Source organism: Eublepharis macularius, chromosome 7 (genome assembly GCF_028583425.1).
Source record: "Eublepharis macularius isolate TG4126 chromosome 7, MPM_Emac_v1.0, whole genome shotgun sequence".
Lineage (NCBI taxonomy): Eukaryota > Metazoa > Chordata > Lepidosauria > Squamata > Eublepharidae > Eublepharis > Eublepharis macularius.
The window spans coordinates 3,936,559-3,961,734 of NC_072796.1; the positions used below are offsets into that span (position 1 = coordinate 3,936,559).

The following is a 25,176-nucleotide window of genomic DNA, read 5'->3' on the forward strand; positions in this document are numbered from 1 at the left end:
TCATAAGACCATCTTTTTATGCCTTGGCCAGTTTATGACCTATCAATTTTAATTCCTGATTTAAATTTGTTCCAAATTTTGGAATTGGAAGTACTGAGGCAGAAGCTCTGCGTTTTGCTATACATTCTGTTTTCTCTTGCCCTTCTGCAAGGAGCTCAGAGTGGCACATGGTTTTTCCTTTTCTTTTACATCAACAAAGAACAAACTTGTTGTCTCTCTTGGTTACATATAGGGTGTGGAGCTGACAGAATTAAGTTTATTGGCTTGCAGTTATTTTTTGATCATTAATACAAGCATATACATATCCTACTATATAAAAGGCTAAGCGTATTCAAGACAACTCACTTCCTACCCTGGTGGACCTCCAGAGGTCACAGCCGTGGAGGGAAGCCTAGATGAGACAGCCAGACCTCCAGAGAGAGTGCCATGGTAGGAACCCCAGGCTGGGATCAGACACGGAGCAGGCGGCAATGCCTGCCCCCAGCCTTCACCCAGCTGGGATCCGGAGTGGAGCAGGTGGCAATGCCCATCCCCTGCCTTCACCCAGCTGGGCTCAGGAACAAAGCAGGTGGCAATCCCCACCCCCCCACCCCGTCTTCTCCCAGCTGGGATCAGGAGCGAACCAGGCGGCAATGCCCACCCCCCGCCTTCACCCAGCAGGGGTCAAGTGCGGAGCAGGCGGAAATGCCTACCCCCCACCTTCACCCAGATCGTATCAGGAGCAGAGCAGGTAACAATGCCCACCCCCGCCTTCACCCAGCTGGGATCAGGAGCGGAGCAGCAGACAATGCCTGCCCCCCACCTTCACCCAGCTGGGATCAGGAGGGGAGCAGGTGGCAATACTTGCCTCCCGCATTCAACCACCTGGGATCAGGAGTGGAGCAGGTGGCAATGCCTGCCACCCCCCTTCCCCCAGCTGGGATCAGGAGCAGAGCAGGTGGCAATGCCCGCCCACCCTTTACCCAGCTGGAATCAGGAGGGGAGCAGGTGGCAATGCCTGCCTCACCCAGCTGGGATCAGGTGCAGAGCAGGTAGCAATTCCCACCAACCCTTTACCAGCTGGGATCAGGAATGAAGTAGGTGGCATGCTCTCCCCCCGCCATCACCCAGGAGGCAATGCCTGTCCCTTCTTCACCCGGCCGGGATCAGGTGCAGAGGAGGTGGCCATGCCCCCACCCCCGCCTTCATCCAGCCGGGATCAGTGATGGAGGAGGGAATGCTTGCCTGCCCACTCTCCTCTTTCTAGAGCCCATTGTATTTTTTCCCACAACCGGCTTTGTTGCTAGTTTTATGTATTTATCTATTTATTAATCCACCTTCCTCCTTATAATGAGGACCCAAGGTTAATCTGTTATTAGGTTGGACATTGATGTCCCTCAGCGTTCTGTCTACAATGTTGTTTGATATGACTTTCTGTTGTACTTTAATTTCTCTATGTGGTCAGCTCCTTTTAATGGACTTGTAAAGGGGACATACATTTATGCAACGCAACCTTACACTACACCAGGTCACCTGTCCTCCAGTCCCAGGCAGACAGTTTTTCTTCCCAGCCACTGGCTACCTGAGGTCCTTTTAACTAGATATGACAAGGACTGAGTTTGTTCTCTACCTCCACTGTGGCCCAGTTGATATAGTTTAAGTGGGCAGCTGTGTTGGTCTGCAGTAGAATAGCAGGAGTTGAGTCCAGTGGCACCTTAAGGACCAACAAGACTTTCAGGGTGTCTTAAGAAGAGAGCTCTGACTCTCAAAAGCTTACACCCCAAAAATCTTGTTGGTCTAAGGAGCCACTGGACTGAAATCCTCCAGTTGATCTCTAAATGAATACCATCTTTGTTAAGAATTGGAGAACGTGCATTTGGCTACTGAATATTTGTAACTCCCACGGTTTATAGTTGGAGTCCCCCACAATCTTATTCTAAGAAATATTTTCAAAAATCATTTGAACGTACATTATGTCAATGGTATAGAAGCAATATTCCATCACTGCATTTATTTGGTTTGCAAGTACGCACGATGATCACAGGTATTTATCCTCTTTCACACTCCTATTCACTCTTTGAACAATTCCCCTTTCCAAAAACATGGCACAGAGCAGGGCTTTTTTTCAGCTGGAATGCGGTGGAACGGAGTTCCGGCACCTCTTGAAAATGGTCACATGGCCGGTGGCCCCGCCCCCTGATCTCCAGACAGAGGGGAGTTTAGATTGCCCCCCGCGCCGCATGGCCATTTTCACCAAGGGCAATTTAAACTTTTAAAAACTCCCCCCTTGTTCCAGCTGACCCAAATTGACATCATTGTGTGGTCCTGAGTAGAGATGGGCACGAACTGAAATACGAACCAAAATTAAGCACGAACCAGGCCAGTTTGTGGTTCGTGAACCATCAGATCTCATTTCTGACAAACTGCCACGAACTTTAGGCTGGTTCATTTGGTTCGTTTTTTGGTTCGTCACTGCAGACAGCCTGGTGCCAATCAATTGGTTTCCTTGGCAACAGGGGATGGACTTCCTGCAGACCTTCTGCTGATCCGGAAGTGAACTTCTGCTGACCTGGAAGTGAACTTTCTGCTGACCCGGAAGTGATGGTTTTCTGACCTGGATGTGCCGTTTTCACGAACCAAATGAACCGGTTCGCGAACCAGGGGCAGGTTCATGAAAGTTCGTGGTTCGTGAAATTTGACGAACCCTGAACCACATGGTTCGGTTTTTCCCCATTTCGTACCCATCTCTAGTCCTGAATTCCACCACCTCTTTTCCCAGAAAAAAAGCCCTGGCACAGAGTAACTCCTTATCATTGTCTGCAGTTCACTGACGGCTTCCTTCAGATTTCTGCAGAAGGCTCTCCGTTTTTAAAAAGCATTCTGGTATTATGCTTCTTCCCCAAAGGCTGCAAGGACCGACACGATTCCCCAGTCTAACTGCATCTGGCACTTGACCTGAATATGTTTCTCCCGATTAGGCAATGGCATTCTCATCTGGAAGCTCCATTGGTACATGGCAGACGGCGATTTCTGAATAGAGGGCAGGCTCCTCTTCTAGAAAGCACTGTCTGGAAATGCAACCAGGGCTTGTTCCACACGTCTCAAACCACCAGAGATTTCGACAGCTCAAGTGACATGAAGCCTCAGTCACGCCTCTAGATGACTGGCTTGAATGCTGCTCTACAGCTGCAACGGCCTGAATGGTCATAACCATGTAATAATGCTGGTAGGGTTACGCTAGGTTTGGATAAGACAAACCAAGATCTGCTCCACAGTTGCCAACTCTAGGTTAGGAAATTCCTGGAGATGTGCAGGGTAAAGCTGGGGGGTGGGGGTTGAGAAGGGACCTCAGTGAGGTATAATGCCAAAGAGTCTACCATCCAGCAGCAAATTTTTCTGGGGAATGGATTTCTTGTCATCTGGAGATCAGCTGTAATCTGGGGAGATCTCCAAGCCCCACCTGGAGGTTGGCAACCCTAATTTACACTGCACAAGCCTGCACCTCAGCAATTCTCAGCACCCTCTCCTCTTTTGAACATTTTCTGTATAAAAGCCACAGTCAGTGTGGGATCTTCTCAGGGTGCTTCTTAAGACCTTTCCTCACACCAGGTAAGGATGTTTTTTGTACTCCTGTGAGGATGCTTTCACCTGCTCCTTGGGGGGCGGGGGGGGGCAGATCACAAGCATATTCCCTATCCCCAAAACAGGTAAGATTTTCTAGCCCCCCCCCCTTGTATATCACCTGCCTGCTCCAGCAACTGCCAATGAAATGGGGCAAGAAGGTGAAGAGTTTATTTATTTAGATACTTATACCCACCTTTCTTTCCAATGGGGACTTACCACATGGTTCTCTGCACTTCCATATTATCCTCACAACAACCCTGTGAGGTAGATTAGGCTGAAGAGAGTGACATCACCCAGCAAGCTCCCATGGCCAAGCAGGGATTCAAACCTGGGCCTCCCAGACCCTATTTTGGCATTCCAACCATTACATGTTGGAATCTATATGTTGGACTTGGACCGTCTCTCCCTCTATGTCCCTCTGAGGACCTTGGGGTACTCTGACCAACATCTTTGGGTTGTCCCTGGGCTTATAGATGTTTGCCTGGCCTCAACCAGAGCCAGGGCTTTTTTGGCCCTGGCGACAGCCTGGTGGAACACTCTCCCAGTTGAGATTCCGGCCCTGTGGGATCTATCGCAATTCTGCAGAGCCTGTAAAATGGAGATGTTCCGCCAGGGTTATGGTTGAGGCGATGGCAGTTCATCCTCTTGGCCCCTCTGCTTGCTCCACCCACCCTGATCTTCTGGCGGATTTGCGTGGCCATCTCTTATCTGTCTTGTCATCTATAGCTGCCTTTGTCTGGATATGTTTAGCAGCTGCCATTCAAGAGGTTATTACAGTTTAATCAGGTATTTTAAATTTGTTCCTTTGTATATTTGTATTGTTTTATTGCATGTTATTTATTATTCTGTATTTTTACATTTTCATACTATTGTAACCTGCCCTGAGGCTGCTTGCAGGGAGGGCAAGCTAAAAGTCCAACTAAACTAAACCACACTGGCAAGGAACCGAGGACCGTAAAGACTGGAGGGGGCAGGCACTTAACACTGTTGATATTGCAAATGGTTTGTATGATGATCTTAAATTGCACTTAACTAGCCACGTGGTTCCCTTTCTCCTGCAGAGCTGGCAATAAACCCCCGGAGAGGCAAGCTGCCCAGTGCAGTTCAGGCCCTTTGGTTGCTTGGCGAACTCTTGAGCTGACTTAGGGTCGGAAATCATGCTAAGCAAAGGAATAACGTTATACCAAAGAGCCCTACAGATTTACCTAGATAACCGAAATCATCACTTTTCAACTCTGGCTCTGTTCTGAGCATCTATGTTCATTTCCATATTTAGCAGAGCTGCGAATAAATTACATGGAGTTTACACTGCAGTCAAATGTGGAAGCCATTTTGTGATCACACACACCATTACAATATTGATTTTCAGAGGCGCACAGAATCGGAGGGTGAAATAGGCAGACTCTTTAAGTACGGTTGAAGTGTTTCAGCAGACATTCTATGTTCTGCGCTCATATGCCTTGGAGAATGGCGAATGAGTGTTCAAACCATTTACACTACGCTTTAGAATGTCCGTCTTCTCCTTCTGCTGCCCTCAGTTAGCTTGCTTTTGTATAATTAATGCAAGAGCGGGATCTGCTTCGATGCCACAGAATTCTACACTTCGGGGGCAAGAGTTTCTTGAATTATTGCCCCAGGCAGAGACACTTTCGTCTTGCTCCCCATGACCCAAACAGTGCTGTTCTCACAAACATAAGAACATAAGCAAAGCCATGTTGGATCAGGCCAGTGGCCCATCCAGTCCAACATTCTGTCACACACAGTGGCTAGAAATCCAGTGCCATCTAAAGGACTGTCAGTGAGGCCAGGACACCAGAAGCCCTCCCACTGCCTTCCTTCCAGCACCAAGACAACAGAGCACCACCTCCCCACAAAGAGAATACCATCTATCTCCTGTGGCTAATAGCCACTGATGGACCTCTGCTCCATATATTTGTCCAGTCCCCTCTTGAAGCTGGCAATGCTTGTAGCTGCCACCACCTCCTGTGGCAACGAATTCCATGTGTTTATCACCCCTTGTGTAAAGTAGTATTTTCTTCTATCTGTTCTAACCCGACTGCTCAATAATTTCATAGAGTGCCCACGAGTTCTTGTATTGTGAGAAAGGGAGAAAAACACATCTTTCTCTACCTTCTCTAACCCGTGCATTATCTTGTAAACCTCTATCATGTCTCCCCTCAGTCGTCTTTTCTCCAGGCTAAAGAGCCCCAAGCCATTTATTCCAAGGAAACAACTTCACAAAATCTAGTATCATTCTGGGTGCAGTAAACAGAATTCCCCAAGCAAGCAGAGCTGTCATCAAAGAAAGCCTGACGTCAGGATTGACCCCCATTTTAATCTACGAAAGACCCAAATATGCAGTTTACAAGCTGTCTGCAACAAATGCCTGTTTTATATGCCTGGTTATTATTGTTTGAAAGGGGGGGGTCACATTGTTTAAAAATGAATGCTTCATACCTGCATAGTTTAATCTACATGCAAATCAAAGCATCTAGGAAATCCTAACTGAAATATACAGACGATTTTAAAAAAATAATTCTGAGCCGATTATCTTTGAATTTTTCTTTTCAGCATCTATAACGTGAACAGTGTGCCGTACCGTGAACGCTGTGCATCCTTCCCTGGGCACTGTGTCTCCAGCTGTGCTTTGAACATGACCTGAATTTGACCTCCCAGAGATTCAGGCTCCCTGACCCATTAGCCTCCCTGTAAGACTGCCGATTACTGCCGCTTCAACCAGCGCCTCCTCCTGCCATGTGACTGCATGTCTGCTGGGAGCCAGGTTGGCTCCAAGAACAGTCTGAAGGCTGCCTGCCATCCATCGGGGAGAGGAAGGGAGTTTAGATGTCAATGGGATCAGCACCGTGTTTGGCCTGGACTGCCAGAAGGTCCCTTTTCCATCTCCTGGCATTTAGCGACAGACTACATCTTATTTGTTTTCACGTGGAGTTGACTTGAAATGGCATCTTCAAACAGGGCTGCCAGTTTAGGGTTGGGAAATTTCTCGTGGTTTGCGGGTGCAGCCTGGGGGAGGCAAGTTTTGTGCTGGGGAGAGACCTCAGCAGGTTATAATGCCATAAAGGCCACCCTCTAAAGCAACCATTTCTTCCAGGGGAACTGGTCTCCGTAGTCTGGAAATCCAATGCAATACTGGGAGATGTCTAGACCCTACCTGGAGGTTGGCAACCCTGTCTCACAGCATAGCATCATTATGGTTCATCTGGACCATAAATTGGGTTTCTACATCTTATAGCATGGAAACTCTGTGAGCATGGAAACTCTGTGAGCAATGTGGGAAAATATCCCAGCAGCAGAGCTACCATAAGGATGGTGTTTCTATGTGGTAAATGTAGCATGTAGATCAACCCAAGAAAGACCAGTCTTCTTCCTCCCGTGACGTGGATCCTGCCTCTCACTTCCACGGAAAGAAGGATTTCTGTCTGCAGAAGCATGACTTCCCTGCCTCCTCCCTGCCCCTGCAACAGCTGGGTGGCAATCTGCAGGAACAGTGTGGGAGAGTCAGAGGTCTGCCTGGGGAAGGGGGAATTGGCAAAATCCTCCCCTCATATGCACAGAAATTTTTGGGCGGGATCCAACTTCCCCATCTTTTCAGCTTAGTCGTATAAATTGGAACATGTTTCTCTGCGGTATTAACGGCTGCCACTCTCTTTACCCAGCCTCCTAATACCTTGCAGGAGACAGAATTGAACTGTACATCTTTCTCTGAGGAGAAAAGTATGTTATTGGACGTCTTTCTGTTCCCCGTTATTCATATCTGTGATCCCTACCGTCATTGCCTGGCAGCCTTTTCAGAGAATTATTTGATCACATAAGAAACCTTGTGTGTGGACTCAAGGGGTCCTTTCTCAAGGAAATGCTTCTCTGTTTTGAGATTAGCACATTTCCCCAGCACAGCACAAAAGCTGTCATATATTATTGCTGCTGGCAAAGGCCATTCTTTCCACAGCTAGTGAAGCTGTTGTGATTTGACTGGTATCAGGGACACAATTGCACAGGCGTCGTTCACAGGATTCTTCCCAAGAGCAGTGAAAGGGGTTCACTTCCGTAGCACACTCCTGCAGTAACACAAGAGTAATGAGGGCAGCTGACCCATTTACTTAAACTCAAGTCCGCTCTGATCGTATATAGCTCAACAATGTTGGCTGATTTAAGAATGAGACGATGAAGATGGAGAGAGGAAATATTCTTGAATTCGTTTGTGTTGTATACTGGAGAAATGTAACATAGTTACAGTATTTTAATAATCTTTGTAATGTGTGTCTTTAATTTTCTTGTAAACCTAAACTTTTTTGTTCTTTTTTGTATCCCCTATTGTTAAAAAATAAAAAATATCTTTAAAAAAAGGCTACTCTGATCATGTATTTGTTTTAGAGCCAAAGGAGTGCCCAGGTGTGTGTGCGGTGTGTATATGTGTGCTACGTCCCTTCCCAGAGTGTATGGCATCTGTCCTTTTCCATAGTCCATATTCTCTGTCCCTTTCTCCCCAGCCAGGCCTTCTTCTGATATCAAAATGGGAGGTGGGGGTGGACGGTATTATGAAAGATACAGTGAAGGGATGAGCGACATGACTCTGGAGGAATGACACCCCCCCCAGTTTTAATTGTAATTATAAACATTAAAACATGTTTTTAATTGACATCAGATGCAGGAGAGATTTAGATCAAGGCCAAGGTACCAGGGAATGGATTGACCCTTTCCAATTGTACCACTTCCCCAGCCTCAACCGTCTCCCACCCATCACAGTCATTTTAAGATGAAAATGGTGCCTTAAAATTTCTTTTTGTTACTACACGTGTTCATTTTCTTTATTATATCCAGGGGTCATTTAGCAGAAAAAGAGCTGGAGGAACCAATTAGCATTACTCATTCGCATAACTCATCAGCATATGCCACGCCCCTTGACATCAGCAGAAGTGTGTCATTGGCATAACTGATTTGCATATGCCACACCCCCTGACGTCACCTATCCTAGCTGTTTCGGACCCAATCCTGGCCATTCAGGGCCAAAATTGGGCCCAAAATGGCAAAAAGGGGCTGAAAATGGCCGAAAAGGGGCCCAAAATGGTCAGGATCAGGCTGCTGCTGAGTGGGAGAGTGACCCTCCACCCGTCGGAGGCCCAATCTGGGCCATGTCGGCCCCAATCCAGGCCAAAACAGGTCCAAAATGGCTGAGAGTCAGGTGGGTGTGGCCACCTGTCATGTGACCTCTTTGGGGAGCTGCATTCCCCCTCAAAATGAGCCCTGATTATATCAGCTATCAGTTTCCATTGCTTTCACTGGGAAACTCTTTTCCAGCTGCTCCCCCCATCTAATTGGGAGAAAATTCTCATCAGTTGTACCTCTCAGCCTAGCAATTCCAGGCAGACAGAAGAAAGGCTCTTTGTTCTATAAGGAATTAACAGGCAACACGTGCCCCATCCTGCCACTCTGTTGAGCGAAGTTTGAAGCATCCCTCCCACCTAAGGAGCTTTCCTCAAACTTAAATGGCTGTTCTGATGGAGGAAGTTTGGCTCCACCTCAATATCCTCACTAGGAAAAGCAAGCAGGCACACGGGGCATCCAAACCAAGTGAGCAGCAAAACAAACCATATGTAATAGGACCAGGGCTTTTCTCCTGGGCAAAGAGGTGGTGGAACTCTGTGGGTTGCCCTTGGAGAAAATGGTCACATGGCGGGTGGTCCCGCCCCCTGATCTCCAGACAGAGGGGAGTTTGAGATTGCCCTCTGCGAGGGCAATCTCAACTCCCCTCTGTCTGGAGATCAGGAGGCGGGGCCACCCGCCATGTGACCATTTTCAAGAGGTTCCGGAACTCCGTTCCCCTGCATTCCAGCTGAAAAAAAGCCCTGAATAGGATCACCATGAACGAGTCCACCCATTCATGTCTAAAGCGGGGGCCCATTTTCAATCAAAGATGGAGCACAGGGGGGAGGGGGACTAAGCCCTGCCCCTTCCTGTGCCTTGCTGTGCTCCACTTCTCTCATAATTTTTCTCCTAGCCAGGCTTCTATAGCTAGGATAGGAGAGTGCAGAAGAGGTAGAGCAAAGGGGGGGCGAGGCGAGGGTGTGGCATGCACACACGCAGGTTTTGTTGTAAAAGATACCCTGCAAGCCCCACCCAGGAAAGTAGATCGCCAACCTTGTTTAGTACCGAAGCAAACAGCAACAGGGTGGATGGGGGGGTGGGGGGAGGGGTTTGTATCAAGAACTGGTGCAGACAAAAGTTTTAATCTCCCTCCCACTGAAATTGCTTTTAAGAGCCATTAATGATGCTGAGAGATCCATCCTCAAGACTGATCTCTTCTGTCTCCACGGCCCTGGCTCTGATTTGTCTGCACATTAACCTGGCACAATATACACTGCCAGTCGGGGGCGGGGGGAGCATTTGTCTCTGTTTCCCCCTGCCTCAGCCTGCCATGGTGCCTGCCTGGGTGACAGCATATGGAAGCAAAAGGTTTGCTCCTGTGCCTAGCAGGATCAGCCCTGGAAAGTAAAGAACAGCAACCAAACAGGAGTTACTGTGGCTTATAGAGAACTGGATCAAAGTCCTCCCTGTAAACCAGGTATACTTTGGTAAGGAAGAGGTATAAGAACCATCTTCTTTGGTGGCAAATGTATGTAACTCTGCTGATGAGTAAATATCCCTGTCAGTTTCTTATGTGTTGAGCCACTCTCTGCTCACTCTCCCTTCCTTAACTCGTTTTGACTGTAAACCAGACTGCTTGACTTTACCACAACAGCCAGATTAGAAGTTTTTTTTACTACTGACAGAAGTCATTACTTTTTCTAATTCAGATTAGGTAGAATAACATTAAACAATGGGAGGTCTTCCAAGGTTATTTTTTTTTCTGGGGAAAGAGGTGGTGGAACTCAGTGGGTTGCCCTTGGAGAAAATGGTCACATGGGTGGTGGCCCTGCCCCCTGATCTCCAGACAGAGGGGAGTTGAGATTGCCCTTCGTGCCCCCTGTCTGGAGATCAGGGGGCGGGGCCACCAGCCATGTGACCATTTTCAAGAGGTTCCGGAACTCCGTTCCCCCGCGTTCCAGCTGGAAAATAGCCCTATACGTCCCTATCCCCAGAGGACGTATATATGCAGTGGTTCTTGGCCATCTCCTTTCCAGAGACTTTGAATGGGAGAATACAGAGATAGAAGATACTGCTTGAGAAACATGGCGCTAGGTAGCTTTGTCATCCTCAGAGACCCAGGCAGGTTTCTCAACGTTTAATGTAAGTATCCAAATGGAACTCCCACTTATACCTCCCGAAACCTTCTCGATGCTCTTAAAAAATGTAATTAGTTCTGACCTGGTTAGAGATGTGAACACACAGAAGAACACCCAAAAAATTACGGGGGGGATGACATGCCCTATTTTGACTAAGGGCTAATTTTTTTTTCAAATTTCTCCACTGGAAAAATGGAATTTTGGGGGGACACTGAAAAAATTCCTATGAAATATTTTCTCTATAAACAATGTTAACATATTTACTGAGATAATGAAAAGAATATTAAAGTATGAGCCAAAATTATTTCCTTACATTTACATAATTTACATTTACATACTGATCCATACATTGAAATATCCCGCCCGCCCCCCGCCCCATTTTTCAAGGTCTGCCAAAGTTTTGATTGGACCAAGTCAGTTAAACTCAGTCATATATAACAACCCTGCAATCTTTCCATCCTTTCTTTTTTGAAATAAATGAAATGTGTTTTTGTGATTTTTAAGGCAAGGTTATACACAAAATTTGCAGTATGAAAAATTTTACATAGGACAATCTACAACATTAAATAATGCTAATGCCTGAACATATTGTATTTTCAAGGATATTTTTATTGTTTAAATTCAGCTATTTTGTTCACAATTAAAATGTTATAATATGTGTTGTGGCAATACACTATTCAATGTTACAAAGTTTAATTTGCTAGCCATACATGTTGCTAGCGCAGAGTGAGAGACTGATCTATCTAGTTCTGGCAAGGGAAGGCCTGAGTGTGGAAAGGCCTGAGTGAATCTGTGGGAATTAGATGAAAGTTTATTTTGTTAGTGAAGATCTGTGTGGAAAATAAATCTGTGTGACTGGCTTGGTGAATATATAACTGTCTTTGAAACTACCAAGCTTAAGAACTATTCTGAAATCAATACCCATGTCAAAACTCTGCAACCATCAAGCTTATGTACTTACATATAAATTCAACTTTTATTTAAGAAAAAGAAAAGATTTGTTTTTTCCCTCACGACCACTCTCATGTGCTGACCGTTCTATCAAACTACCATCTATAACCAGCCTTCCTCTATTACAGGGTAAACCAAGGAGGTCTGACGAAAGCCCTTGATGGTAGCAAAAGCCTTTTGAGGGAGTTCAGGGGGCAGCAATATACAGGCCACACAAACACAAAGGGGAAGGTGTTCTTGAGGTAAAATCTTGGGTAAAGTAGAGAACACCTGAAACTCTGTGTGAGTGGAATTAAGAAGTGTGTTGGCTGGGATCAGAGCCCTCCTGGGGTCTCAGCTTAAGGCAATGTAAGGCAGAGTTGGATTAAGGTCCAAAGACAAAGGTTTATGGTTAAAACAAACAGCAAATCATTACAGGGTGTTTTAAAACTCAGCGAAATGTTACAGTCCTCCTATCCAAGGTTCATCTGTACTATGTATTGTCGAAGGCTTTCACGGCCGGAGAACGATGGTTGTTGTGGGTTTTCCGGGCAATACACGGCAATACAGCCTGGAAAACCCACAACAACCATCCTTCATCTGTACTCCTCTCAATTTGCCTTTTCATTTACTTCTCAGCCTGATCCATAATTGTTCCCTACCTAGGGTTGCCTGGCCTCCTGCGATGGCAGGAAACTTCCCACCAAAAACTCACAGTTCCCACTGCCGATCTTTTGAGCAGCAGGATAATTCTTTTTTTTTTTACAAAAATCACCAGCAGCACAACATTATACGTCACTTCCAGGGAAAACCTGGAATTGACATCACACTGCTCTGGGAATCACTGAAAACCCTATGGTTTCTGGTTTGGCCAGAAGGGATGTAAGGTCACATGCAATGACAGCACCCCCCATGTCCCCAACCCACCCCCATTTCTTGCTGGGTGCCAACTGGGCTGTCATCTCTAATCTAAGACACATGCTACGCATGCATTCAAACACAAAGTAGACACATTGGCAACTGAGTGAGTGTGAAGGAGGCTGCCAGCAGGTTGGCATGGTGGTGAGAAGAGGAATGGAACTGGCCCCTGGGCACTTCCGGCCGGAGACCCTCAAAACCTGGCATTGGCCGTGAGTGGAGTGGGCCTCCAGTTCCATCCACACATTACAATGTTCTCGCGTTTGTTGGGCGTGGGCACAACACGAGGACTTCGTATCACACGTGTGATGGAGGTTTCCTGCCTGCCAGCTGCACACTGGCTCTTTTCTGTTTGGGATCACAGCATGCAGGGAGAAACTGCTTTAGCCCCACCCCGCGCCATGTACACTGTTTTATGGAGCTGTAATTGGCTCCATTGTGTTGAACCATCAGAAATGCGGTTTTTACCATGCATTTGTGAAACACAGCCCTTGTGTTATATTCCCCAACGAAGAGGAGGCCTTTGTAAAGAGAGCCTGAGTCTCTGGCCTTTTGGATGGGGTGCTCTTTAACACCCCCAGAGGATTCAATAGGACCTTCCTCTTTTCTTAGCACTTAGCACCTAAAATATTCATATAATTCTTTAAAAATATAAGCAACTTAGTTCTATATCGATACAGACAATAAACTCTAATCCAGCTTTGATGAAGTCGTATCCTGAATGGCAAGGAGCTCTTTGTGGCTTTGTTACCCCATCGCAGAGTGGTAAGCGGCAGTACTGCAGCCCAAGCTCTGCTCACGACCTGAGTTCGATCCTGGCGGAGGCCGGGTTCAGGTACCCGGCTCAGGGTTGACTCAGCCTGCCATCCTACCGAGGTCGGTAAAATGAGGACCCAGTTTCCTGGGGGTAAAGTGTAGATGACTGGGGAAGGCAATGGCAAACCACCCCATAACAAAAAGTCTGCCAAGAAAACATCGTGATGCGACATCCCCCCATGGGTCAGTAATGACTCGGTGCTTGCACAGGGGACTACCTACCTACTACCCCATCCTAGTTGGTCAGGATCTGTTTTAATTTGTCTCCTATGCACAGAAATAGAGGCTCAGGGGTAAACTACATGGCCAAGCCCTCCTGGTCTTCTATTGGATCTGCATGTGGAACAAATTGTCTCATTTTCCTGCATTACAAAGAGAGCCAGACAAGCACTTCTAAGGGATTATAACCCGCCGCCCCCCCAACAGACACACACACACACACACACTGCACCTAGCCAATCTATTTTCTTTCCTGACTCTGTGCATGTGTGGGAAGGAGGGAGTAATACTTCCAGGGATACGTGAATCTAATTACATAAGACGACAACTGAGACAATTCACTTGGATACATCTTCCCTCCCAAGCCAGCGCCTTCGTTCTCTGGGAACAAAATCCCCCTAATGAAGGAGAGATTGCCGAGTGCTGCTGGGGCTGTGCTACATCCTTCATTACACCTTTAGAGTGCACCCAAGTAATGACAGAATGGCTCAGAGTTGAAAGATTTCACAGCACATGCAGCATCTCTGGGTCAGTGGCGTGTAAATAATTGTGTTATGCGTCAGAGGAGGGCAGATTGCTGGGCTCTGCCTCGTCTGCCCAGAGATGGTTCTCTGAGCACTGCAAGCCAGCCAACAACAAGCCCTGTGCAGAAAGCAGATAGGAGCGCAAGGAAGATTTCACATCCTTCCCCATCGTCACTGCAGATACAGACAAAAGAGAGAGAGGGCAGCTTTAAAATATTTTGTGTGATTTGTGTGTGTGTGTGATTTTATGGCTGCAGTTTGCATTCAGGTGCTTATTTTGACATAGCTGGGGCACAGTCCAGTGGGAGTGCTCAGGAGGGCTGAAGCAGAAGAATTGGCAGCTGGATTCTGTCCCACCCCCATCTCTACTGATGTGATTTTTTTAAGTCCGGGGGAGTTCGCCGGACTTAGTCTGTAGTTGCAAAATGGTAAAGAGTCTAGTAGCACCTTTAAGACTAACCAACTTTATTGTAGCATAAGCTGACAGTTGCATCTGACGAAGAGAGCTGTGGTTCTCGAAAGCTTATGCTACAATAAAGTTGCATCTGACGAAGACAGCTATGGTTCTCGAAGGCTTATGCTACAATAAAGTTGCATCTGACAAAGAGAGCTGTGGTTCTCGAAAGCTTATGCTACAATAAAGTTGCATCTGACGAAGAGAGCTGTGGTTCTCGAAGGCTTATGCTACAATAAAGTTGCATCTGACGAAGAGAGCTATGGTTCTCAAAAGCTTATGCTACAATAAAGTTGCATCTGACGAAGAGAGCTGTGGTTCTCGAAGGCTTATGCTACAATAAAGTTGCATCTGACGAAGAGAGCTGTGGTTCTCGAAGGCTTATGCTACAATAAAGTTGCATCTGACGAAGAGAGCTGTGGTTCTCGAAAGCTTATGCTACAATAAAGTTGCATCTGACGAAGAGAGCTGTGGTTCTCGAAGGCTTATGCTACAATAAAGTTGCATCTGACGAAGAGAGCTGTGGTTCTCGAAAGCTTATGCTACAATAAAGTTGCATCTGACAAAGAGAGCTGTGGTTCTCGAAAGCTTATGCTACAATAAAGTTGCATCTGACAAAGAGAGCTGTGGCTCTCGAAAACTTATGCTACAATAAAGTTACTCTTAAACGTGCTACTGAACTCTACTATTTTTTTAAGTATTTGCATAATACTTTTGAAAATTGAAATCAAATATCATAGCCAATGTTTAAAATTCTTAATTTTTTTAACAATAACGTGGGTTTTTTTAAAAAAAAAATCAAAACCCATTTTCTATACCTCCATGGAATTTGAAAACCATTCTAAGGTGAATAATCCCAAGGTGCAAAAAAGAGCCAAAAGTGGGCAGAAAATGGGCAGGGGCTGCTCTCATTTGCATCACAGAGACCCACAGAGATTCCTTTCCAAGAGTGACTGTGCAATCTTAAGTTTGGAAGATCACCAACACCCTAGAAAGCAAAGCTTGGAGCTGGTAATGTTTTCTTCTTCCTTCCACTTATTGAAGCCCCTGGGAAATGACAAGAGTATCTAATCCATGCTGTCTGTTGTGTGCTCTGCAAAGCATTCGCTCCAGACACGTAACACATCAAATCTAGGCATTCACCAGATACTGTGTCATCTCTGCTTTCTAAGAGCAAAATGAGATATCATGCTAAATACAAAACCTGACTGGGGCGAAGGCATTCTGAAGTGCAGCTACTGTGTTTGTTTATTTATTTGTTTGCAAGCGGGCTCAGAGCAGGTAACTTCAAGTAATAAAACCACATTAAAATACACTAAATCATAAAATGCAGTACAAGAAGGCACCAACTCTATACAGCAATCCATCTTGCCAAACTTGACCCAATACATCCCATAGGGTGGGAGACTGGTATGCAACATTAGGCGAGTTGGCAGACAACCCTCATCAGAATACCAGCAAAGGAGCTCGGCCATGCCTCAAAATCAGCCATATGCCTGGCAGAACATCTCTGTCTTACAAGCCCGGCGGAATGATAATAAATCCCACTGGGCCATAGTTTACACAGGCAGAGAGTTCCACCAGGCTGGTGCCAGGACCGAAAAGGCCCTGGCCCTGGTCGAAGCCAGGACAGCATCTTTGCACTACTGCCCTGAAAACAACGTGGCATGCAGAGGTGCATCCTGCTTAAGCCAAGCTTAGGAACATATACCTGTCTTTACCCCCAATTTGAAAAACAGGGGAGATGTTATTTTAATAATGGTAATAAGCCCTCTGAGTTCCGCTGGACAAATTTCAAACACTGTATGGACATAGTTCTCTTCGGTCCTTGTTCTGTCCCATTCTCCTTCAGCCTCATGCTGCCTGAATCTTTCACAATAAATTTCTGAAAGTTAAGTGGCCAGGTTTGGACCTGATCCATCCATTCATTCCCTTGCTCTTTCCTGGAACTGAGATGTCCTCCTCTGTCCCTTAGAAACCTATCTTGCAAATGTATTTCCGCTTCTTTTTATTGGCTTTAGCTGCTGCCCCAAAACACTGGAGAAATTCCCAGAAAAGGTCTCAAAACACTGGAATAATTCTGGTCATCAGGATGAGGATTGCAACCCATTTCACAAATATCTGCACTTCCGTCCAGAATCCTGGGTGCTGCTTACTAACATGTATGTGGCACTCCTGCATGACAAGACTTCTCCATTTAGCTCAACAGGAAGGCTGCACTGACCCATCTGCAGGCAGAGGCACTCCTTGGGCAGAAGTAGCTCGCTATTCATTACTAAGACGTAAAACTTTGGTTTGGTTGTGGCAGATGGATGGAGGAGACTCCATGCATGGGTTCTGGAGAAGTCAGGATTTGGGGAGGGAGCTCCGCAGGGATAGAATATCATAGGGCCAGTTTTCCAGCCTGTCCAGATCATCCTGTGTCTTCGACCGTATTTGCTACCCCTCCCAACTTAGTATCATCTGCAAATTTAATAAGCATTCCCTCTATTCTTTCATCCAAATCATTTATAAAAATGTTGTACAGAACAGGTCCCAGGACTGATCCCTGAGGAACTCCACTTGTTGCTCTTCTCCAAGAGGATGAGGAACCATTAACTAGCACGCTTTGGGTGCGATCTGTCAACCAGTTACAGATCCATCTAATAGTAATAGGATCCAAACCACATTTTACCAACTTGTCGACAAGGATATTATGTGGAACCTTATCAGAAGCCTTACTGAAACTGAGAAAAACTACAGCATTCCCCTGATCCTGCAAGGTAGTAACTTTCTCAAAAAAAGAGATAAGGTTAGTCTGACATGACTTGTTCTTGAGAAACCCGTGCTGGCTCTTAGTGATCATAGCCTTCCTTTCTAAATGCTCAAGGACTAACTGCTTTATGATTTGTTCGAAGATTTTTCCAGGAATAGATGTCAAGCAGACAGGTCGCTAGTTACCTGGATCCTCCTTTTCCCCCTTCTTGAAGACGGGGACAACATTTGCCCGCCTCCGGTCTTCTGGCACCTCGCCTGATTTCCATGAATTCTCAAAAATAATGGACAGAGGCTCAGAAATTACATCTCCGAGTTCTTTTAGTACCATTGGGAGCAATTCATCTGGCCCTGAGGACTTAGTTCCATTTAAAGAAACTGGGTGTTTACATACTACCTCTATGCTGATCCTGGGCTGTAACTTCCTTCCCCCTTCATGTATTCTGTTATTGCCATGTTGAGTACCGTCTTCCTCGCTGGAGAAGACTGAGGAAAAGTAGGAATTGAGCAGTTCTGCCCTCTTTCATCACCTGTTACAATTTCACTTCCCTGTCCCTGCAATGGGCCTACCATGTCCTTGCTCTTTTTCTTACTTTGAACATAAGCAAAGAACCCTTTTTTGTTGTTTTTAGCATCTCTTGTTAGCCTAAGCTCATACTGAGCTTTAGCTTTTCTAACACTGGCCATTTCCACACACGTTGAATAATGCACTTTCAATGCACTTTCGTAATCCTTTAGAAGTGGATTTTTTGTTCCACACATGGAAAATCAGTTTCAAATCTTCACTAAAGAGTATTGAAAGTGGATTATCCAACGTGCGTGGAAGCAGCCACTCTCTCTACAAGCATAGGTTATTTGTTTATATTCTTCCTTGGTTATAAGGCCCTCCTTCCATTTCCTACACGAATCTTTTTTATTTCTCAATTCATTAGAAAGCTGTTTATTAAGCCACCTTGGCTTCTTTAGGCTCCTCCCATTTTTCCTTCTCATAGGAATCGTTGGTGATTGTGCTTTCAATATTTCGCTTTTAAGAAATTCCAACTCTTCTTGAACTCCTTTCTCCTTATGTATTTCTGACCATGGGATTCTACCCAGCATAGCTTTCAGTTTGTTAAAATTTGCTTTCCTGAAGTCTAACCTATATGTCTGACTACGTACAGCTTTTCCTTACCCCAGGACTGTAAATTCCAAAATTTCATGGCCACTGCTACCCAGGGAGCCCACTACTTTCACCTCGTCAACCAGTTCTCACCTGTTGGTGAGAATCTAGTCCAAGATAGCAGATCCCCTTGTTTCCCTCTCTACTTTCTGAAAAATGAAGTTGTCAGCAAGACAAGTCAGGAATTTATTTGACTTTTCATTTTTAGCAGAGTTAGACCTCCAACAGATATCTGGGTAATTAAACTCTACCATGACCACTGTGTCCCGTCTCTTTGTGTTCTAAGAGTTTCTCATCCAAGTCCTTTGCTTGGCTTGGTGGTCTATAGCAGACCCCCACCATAGTATCAGTATTATTTCTTATTCCTTTTATTTTTACCCAGAGACTCTCAACTGAATTTCCATGCTCAGTAACACATATTTCCTTACAAGTATATACATCTTTTACAAATAATGCTACTCCTCCCCTCTTCCTTATCTGTCTATCCCTTTTGAACAAGTTGTATCCCTCAGTCCTAGTATTCCATTTGCGAGTGTCATTCCACCACATCTCAGTAACGCCTATTATGTCATAGTCCCCTTCCTGTATTAGAACTTCAAGTTCCTCCTGCTTGTTTCCCATACTCTGTGCATTAGTGTAGAGACATCGAAAGCCAGAAGAGCGAGAGCTTTCCTGACCTCCTCAGGTAGGCTATTCACTCCACAAGGTGGGGCCACCACAAAGAAAGCTGGTGGACAGGCAGTTGCTGATTTAGCCCAACTGCAGGGTGGTATCTGCAGAAGGCCCTGCTCAAATGAATGAAAATGGTACTGGGGAATTTTTATGGGGCAGGTTTGGGGGGAGGAGTCCAAGCTTTGTGTGAATTACACTAGGAGCCTTTCAGGTGCAAATGACATGGCAGTCAGGGCTGGAGGGCGAGTCCTACCAGCTGCACTGGCTAACTTAAAGACAAAAGGATTCTGAGTTGATCCAGCAACCCTCTTTCTTGAGACACTCTACCTAGTTCTCCCCTTGCTCCTGTCCGTGTCTCCCTACAGTTCCCTATAAGCCTCCAAGTGTAGCTGTATTAAACGGACATAGCAAAATGCAAAGCCAATCAGAACACATTGTTCCAAGTAAACCACAACACTGAGCACAAAATTTTGGCTGCCTTGGCAGTGCATAGGGTGCCATCACTCCTGTGTACAACCCTGCCTTTCTGGCACATTTTTAAAAGAAGAGTAACAAGAACTCTGTATCAGGACTGCAAGGAAATAAAAGTTTGGAAAATGGCCTCTCGTGGGATGGAAAAGAATTGAGAATTCCCCAGTCTGAAGGCGAGTGAGCCACAGGGCCGCTATTGGGCTGCTTCAGACCTGGGATAATCAGGCAACAACCTCTGCTTTTTAGCTTGGATCTGTCTCTTGACACCAGAGTGAAATTCAGGACATAGCATTAGCTTAAAAGGAATAAGCATCAACGGGATAAACTCTGCTCTTCTTTGCTTAGGTGAAACGCACTCAGAATCCGACGGAGACTTGATCTGTGTAACTGAGACCTGGCATTAATGCCAAAGTCACAGAAGTGCTGCTTTGCCTCACCAATTCAGAGTGCAGCTGTGTGCAAGGAATTAAGGATTTGTGGCTTAACGCTTAACATCTTTATCCTTCTTAAAACTTACTATGACATCATCTTTTCAAGATCCCATTGATTAACTCTCTGATTTCTTCAGTGGGAAACACGGAACGGGCAGCAACACAGACAGAAGCACAGATACTACTATGATTGTCTGCCTCTGGTTTTATGTGGGGAAGGGTTAAGTATTTTCTGCTCATTGCTTTGTTTGCTCAGATCCCCCGAAGATTCTTTTGGATATACATTTTAAAAATAAGCCAATACGTGGCACAGGGAATAAGGCTGGGCAGAGAGGGCAGGAAACATTCAGCAAGCTGGCCATTTCTGCATGGGCTTGGTTCCTGCTTCTGACTGCTTAAGGGGAAGACCTGCTATGTGCCAGCCATAAATGGCCAGTGGACCTTGTGCTGCTGCTGCCTGTGGCACAGGGCCAAGACTGGCACAACTGTGACCAAGCAGGGGAGCTTGGGATGCAAACATGCAGCGGCCCATACCTGCAATGGGACACTTGCACAATGCCCAGAACTTCCCCTCTGCTGGTCACTGGTGGGGATAAGATCATGTTCTAAAACTTGACTGTACCAGTAACCTAGGAATACGCGGACCCATCCAATCCTTACTTTAAGCAAGGCCATTTTATACTCCACTGGCAACACTCTATTCTCTTGCTCTTTAATCTCTTCTGAGTGGTGGGAGGCAATGCAGGAGCTCTTTAACGAAGCTTATAAAATTGGAAGAGGAGCATAAAAGACTGTCTGCATAATTACACTTTTGTAAGGGAAGGTATTTTTCACGTTGACTAGACCATTTCTCCAAATTCCTGCCTGTAATCTTTCCAATTTTATTTTTCTAATTAAGGCTGCCCACTAACCGGTACACATCTGGTACCCAACTGTTCCTTTGTTTTCTTTATCCTCCAGAGGTTCTTTGAAAGAGGATTCAGGTTTCCAACACAAAACAGACATAAAATGTTGAGCCACATAGCAGGAAGAGTGAGCCCATGATCGAGAGCTCCTCCTTATGGGGAGACGCTTCCCGCTGACCCTTAGTTAGAAAGTGGAAGACCCATCTGCTAACCTGTTGTTGCGCTGGATACTGTTGGCCACTGCTGCTCTGGTCCTCCTGGCCCTCCACGTAAGCCTCCGGCCTCCTCCATGTGCCCGGCACTAAACAAACGTACACAGTGATTATATGACACGGTGCTCGGCAAAACAGCACCCTCCTTTTGCATCACCCTCCTTGCCTTTTTTCTGACTGTATAAGGTTACCAGATGCTCTTGGCTTGGGCAAGTGATGTATCCTTCCTGGATGCTCATTGCAAACATGCCCCCAAAGTTTCCTTTCTGCAATATTTACAGTCACAGACCTTCATTATAATATTTGCATTGCACAACTTAATTCAGGTACAATTGTGCTGCCTGCAAGCCGGCTTCACGGAACGCTTTGTTCCCCATAATGAGACGTGATGCCTCCAACATGGCTGGGAAATTACCAAATCCCAACAGTGTTTATGTCTTAGTGCTGAAGTGAATAATGAAAAACTGTCCTGTCCATTCCAGGCAACCAACCCTCTGCTAATCTTCCACTGTCATTTTCAACACCTGGGCCTGATGGGGCCTTATGCCTTTGAAGAGCAGAAAGAAAAAACAGGAGGGAACTTTCCTCAGCATTTTTTTCATTCAATGCTGCCATGAGGCCAGCAATTTCAGTAGTCATTGGTTATTAAGGAATGAACTTAAGCTACAATGGCAAAAGCACATGGGAGTGTAAAAAAGTTAACATCTTCGCCTTATTTACTGCATAGGAAACCATGGCTTGGATCCACTGATACGCAAGATCTGCAGCACCCAGCCCTTTCCTTCCTATACATTATAAAGCCCCAGAACTGGCTGTGGATCTTGCATAAGTGAAAACACAAGTGGGGATACAGTAAGTTACACATAGTACAAGGAGCTTCTGCTTGCACAAGAGCTTTACTGCAAGCAGAAATTTTGCACCGGATCCAACCCCTTAACTCAAAATCCTGAGGTCAGTTTCTTAATTTATATCGCTGGCAAATACTGTTGTCGTTTTCCAAACCCATTTTGCTTAAACAAAGATTGGAGGGGGCGTTTTTGTTTCTGCTATAGCTGTATGTGCCCTAATCCCATTTGGGTTATCTGATTTCTGCCCAACTGGCCTCCAAGGACACCTCCTCACTGACAAATGGGCAAAGTGGCACAGTTAACAGAGCGAGCTTTGGATATGGTCTGCGTGTTGGATTTAAATTCCTGCTTAGCCATGAAGCTAAGACTTCCATGCGGGTTGGGGCAGGCCAGTGCTCCTCCCCCTAACCTAATCTCCACAGCTAAACGAGCTAACAATCACAATGTGTTTTTCACACTGTGAATGGAGAGGATTAATAACATGGTAATAATAATAATGATGATGATGAATTGATGAAAGCAGAAGCAGAGAGGAACGTTTGTTGCTGACGGAGGGTGACGATTATGAGCTTTAATGGAGCTCAGGAATGTGTCTCGAATGCACAGATTGCATTCTGATACGACCCAGGAGCAGGGCTTTTTTTCAGCTGGAATGTGGTGGAACGGAGTTCCGGAACCTCTTGAAAATGGTCACATGGCTGGTGGCTCCGCCCCCTGATCGCCAGACAGAGGGGAGTTGAGATTGCCCTCTGCGCTGCTGGAGTGGCGCGGAGGGCAATCTCAACTCCCCTCTGTCTGGAGATCAGGGGGCGGGGCCACCAGTCATGTGACCATTTTCTCTGAGGGCAACCTACTGAGTTCCACCACCTCTTTCCCCAGAAAAAAAAGCCCTGCACAAGAGCTTATTAACATGGACTTGGGAAAGACTGCATCCAAAGAGCAGAACTTTCCTGCTTCCCTCTAGCCAGGAAGCTCTTCTGCAAACGCCCCAAAGTAGGGCTCTTATTCATTTCAGAGGGGCACGTGCATTTGCAGACGAATGTGTGTTGTGCAGTTTACAGCAACCAGACTGGGCAGTTTCCCTCACCGAAAGGCAAAGACAAAACTCCCTCAGAATGAAGATGGAGTACATACCCTTGCATACCAGCTCTTAAGGACGCAGAATAACGCCAATCAGGATTGGGTGGTTTTGGCTGCAAAACAAAAAAAGGGAAAGAAATTACTTTGCGCTTTAAAGATGTTTAAAAAGCAATGCATTCCAATCTAGGATCCCATCCAAAGCTCATCGACATTTTCTCTCTTGCCAAAAGGTCACATAAATCCACTCACTTCTGTGAATGCAGAAATGCTGCCAGACCCTCCTCGTAATTACACCCAAGTCACTGCAGACGGAGTTAGGAGGTTGTAAAAGGGGTTTTAAAGCTTCTGTGAAGGGGGGGGGGCTCCCCAGAAGCTGTATGCGTCTTTGTTTTTATTCAGGAAGGATATACCTGCCTTCAACACGATGGGGGGGGGCGGTATCAGACAGTTTGTTCTGCTCATACTGCATTTTCCTTAGGCAGGCCATCCCATTATATTTCAAATGCTGCTCTGCTTGCTGTGCTGCCCTTCATGCTAGCAATCATTGTTTAGACAAAGATTCTGTATCTTTTTAAGACCTATTTTTTCTTTTCAGGGCATTTTTATCTCTTTAGGGTTTTTTTTTTAGAACCAGACTGTAGCCGAAGCGCCACTATTAGACACATTCCTACACATTCCTACATGTCTCACTTTCAAGTCTTTTCTCCTCCTTTCCCCCTACCCTAAATTTCACATAGCAAAATGTCCATTTCATTCATTATAGAAAAGATTTGTACCTGATCTCACCTAGGCCGTTTCCACACGGCTTACCTTGTTCCATAAAACAACAAAATCTCGCACAAAATCTTGCAAGAAGATGCTGTTATCACGTCTTCTTGCGTGATAACAGCATCTTCTTGTGTGATTTCGTGTGAGAGTTCACTGTTTTCCGAAACAAAGTAAGCCGTGTGGAAACGGCCCTAGTCTCCAAGGCAGCTTCCAACCACAAAAACATATTATGCTATAATTCAATATTTTTGAGTACAGCTATACATTACGGAAGGCCCACCACGAGTGCCGTTTCAAAACGCCTCCTCCATGACAAATGTCTCCTCCACCCTGATGACTAGTAGCAACCATTATTCCATGTCAAGAATGACGATGAGACATTTACTTGTTCCAATTAGTAGCAACCCATGACATTGTGATAGAGGTGTAAGTGTGGGCCAAACTAGAAATTTTAGGAGCAGTCAAGTTGGTTTATTCGTATGTCTATCCTCAGGGCTTTTTTTCTGGGAAAAGAGGTGGTGGAACCCAGTGGGTTGCCCTCAGAGAAAATGGTCACATGGCTGGTGGCCCCGCCCCCTGATCTCCAGACAGAGGGGAGTTGAGATTGCCCTCCGCACCACCGAGCGGCACGGATGGCAATCTCAACTCCCCTCTGTCTGGAGATCAGGGGGCGGGGCCACCAGCCATGTGACCATTTTCAAGAGATTCCAGAACTCCGTTCCACCACGTTCCAGCTGAAAAAAAGCCCTGTCAGTCCTACATATAACAAATTGCATGGGCATTGTATACAGTAATAAATAACACCTTTACAGTTAAGAAGAAAAAACCTAATGTAGTAACTTCTGGTCTTAGAAGAATTTTGAAACACATTTGCTTTAACACAAAGGCAACAAACAGGGCAATTGCCACATGGAAAATTCCCTCTTGGAATTCCACTCCCCCCCCACCAGTGTATTATTTAAAGCATGTCCCTGTAGTGTACTCTTGACCAACATATCTATGTATCTATATGGGGTGTCCAGATCTGCTGCAGCCAATGAGGAGCAGTGGTACAGCAGAAGAAGCAAAGTCCCAAAGAGATGCTGCTGGCTAAGCCCAGGCCCTCTGCACTTTCAGAGTGTGCTTGCGCTGCTAAACTAGTACTCTGAGAGACAAACATTAATGCTGCGGT

The 25,176-nt window shown here is 45.8% G+C and overlaps 1 protein-coding gene across 6 annotated transcripts in view; it reads right to left on the reverse strand.

Moving 5' to 3' along the window:
* The window catches only part of LOC129334058 (protocadherin alpha-C2-like), a 280,693-nt gene that overhangs the window by 29,210 nt on the left and 226,307 nt on the right, over positions 1 to 25,176 (reverse strand). For all 6 annotated transcript variants that reach the window (XM_054985993.1, XM_054985992.1, XM_054985991.1 and 3 more), the window contains exons 2-3: positions 23,292 to 23,350; positions 21,310 to 21,398 (exon numbers count right to left, since the gene is read on the reverse strand). In XM_054985993.1, coding sequence (XP_054841968.1) covers positions 21,310 to 21,398; positions 23,292 to 23,350 — 148 coding nt within the window. The remainder of the gene's footprint in view (positions 1 to 21,309; positions 21,399 to 23,291; positions 23,351 to 25,176) is intronic.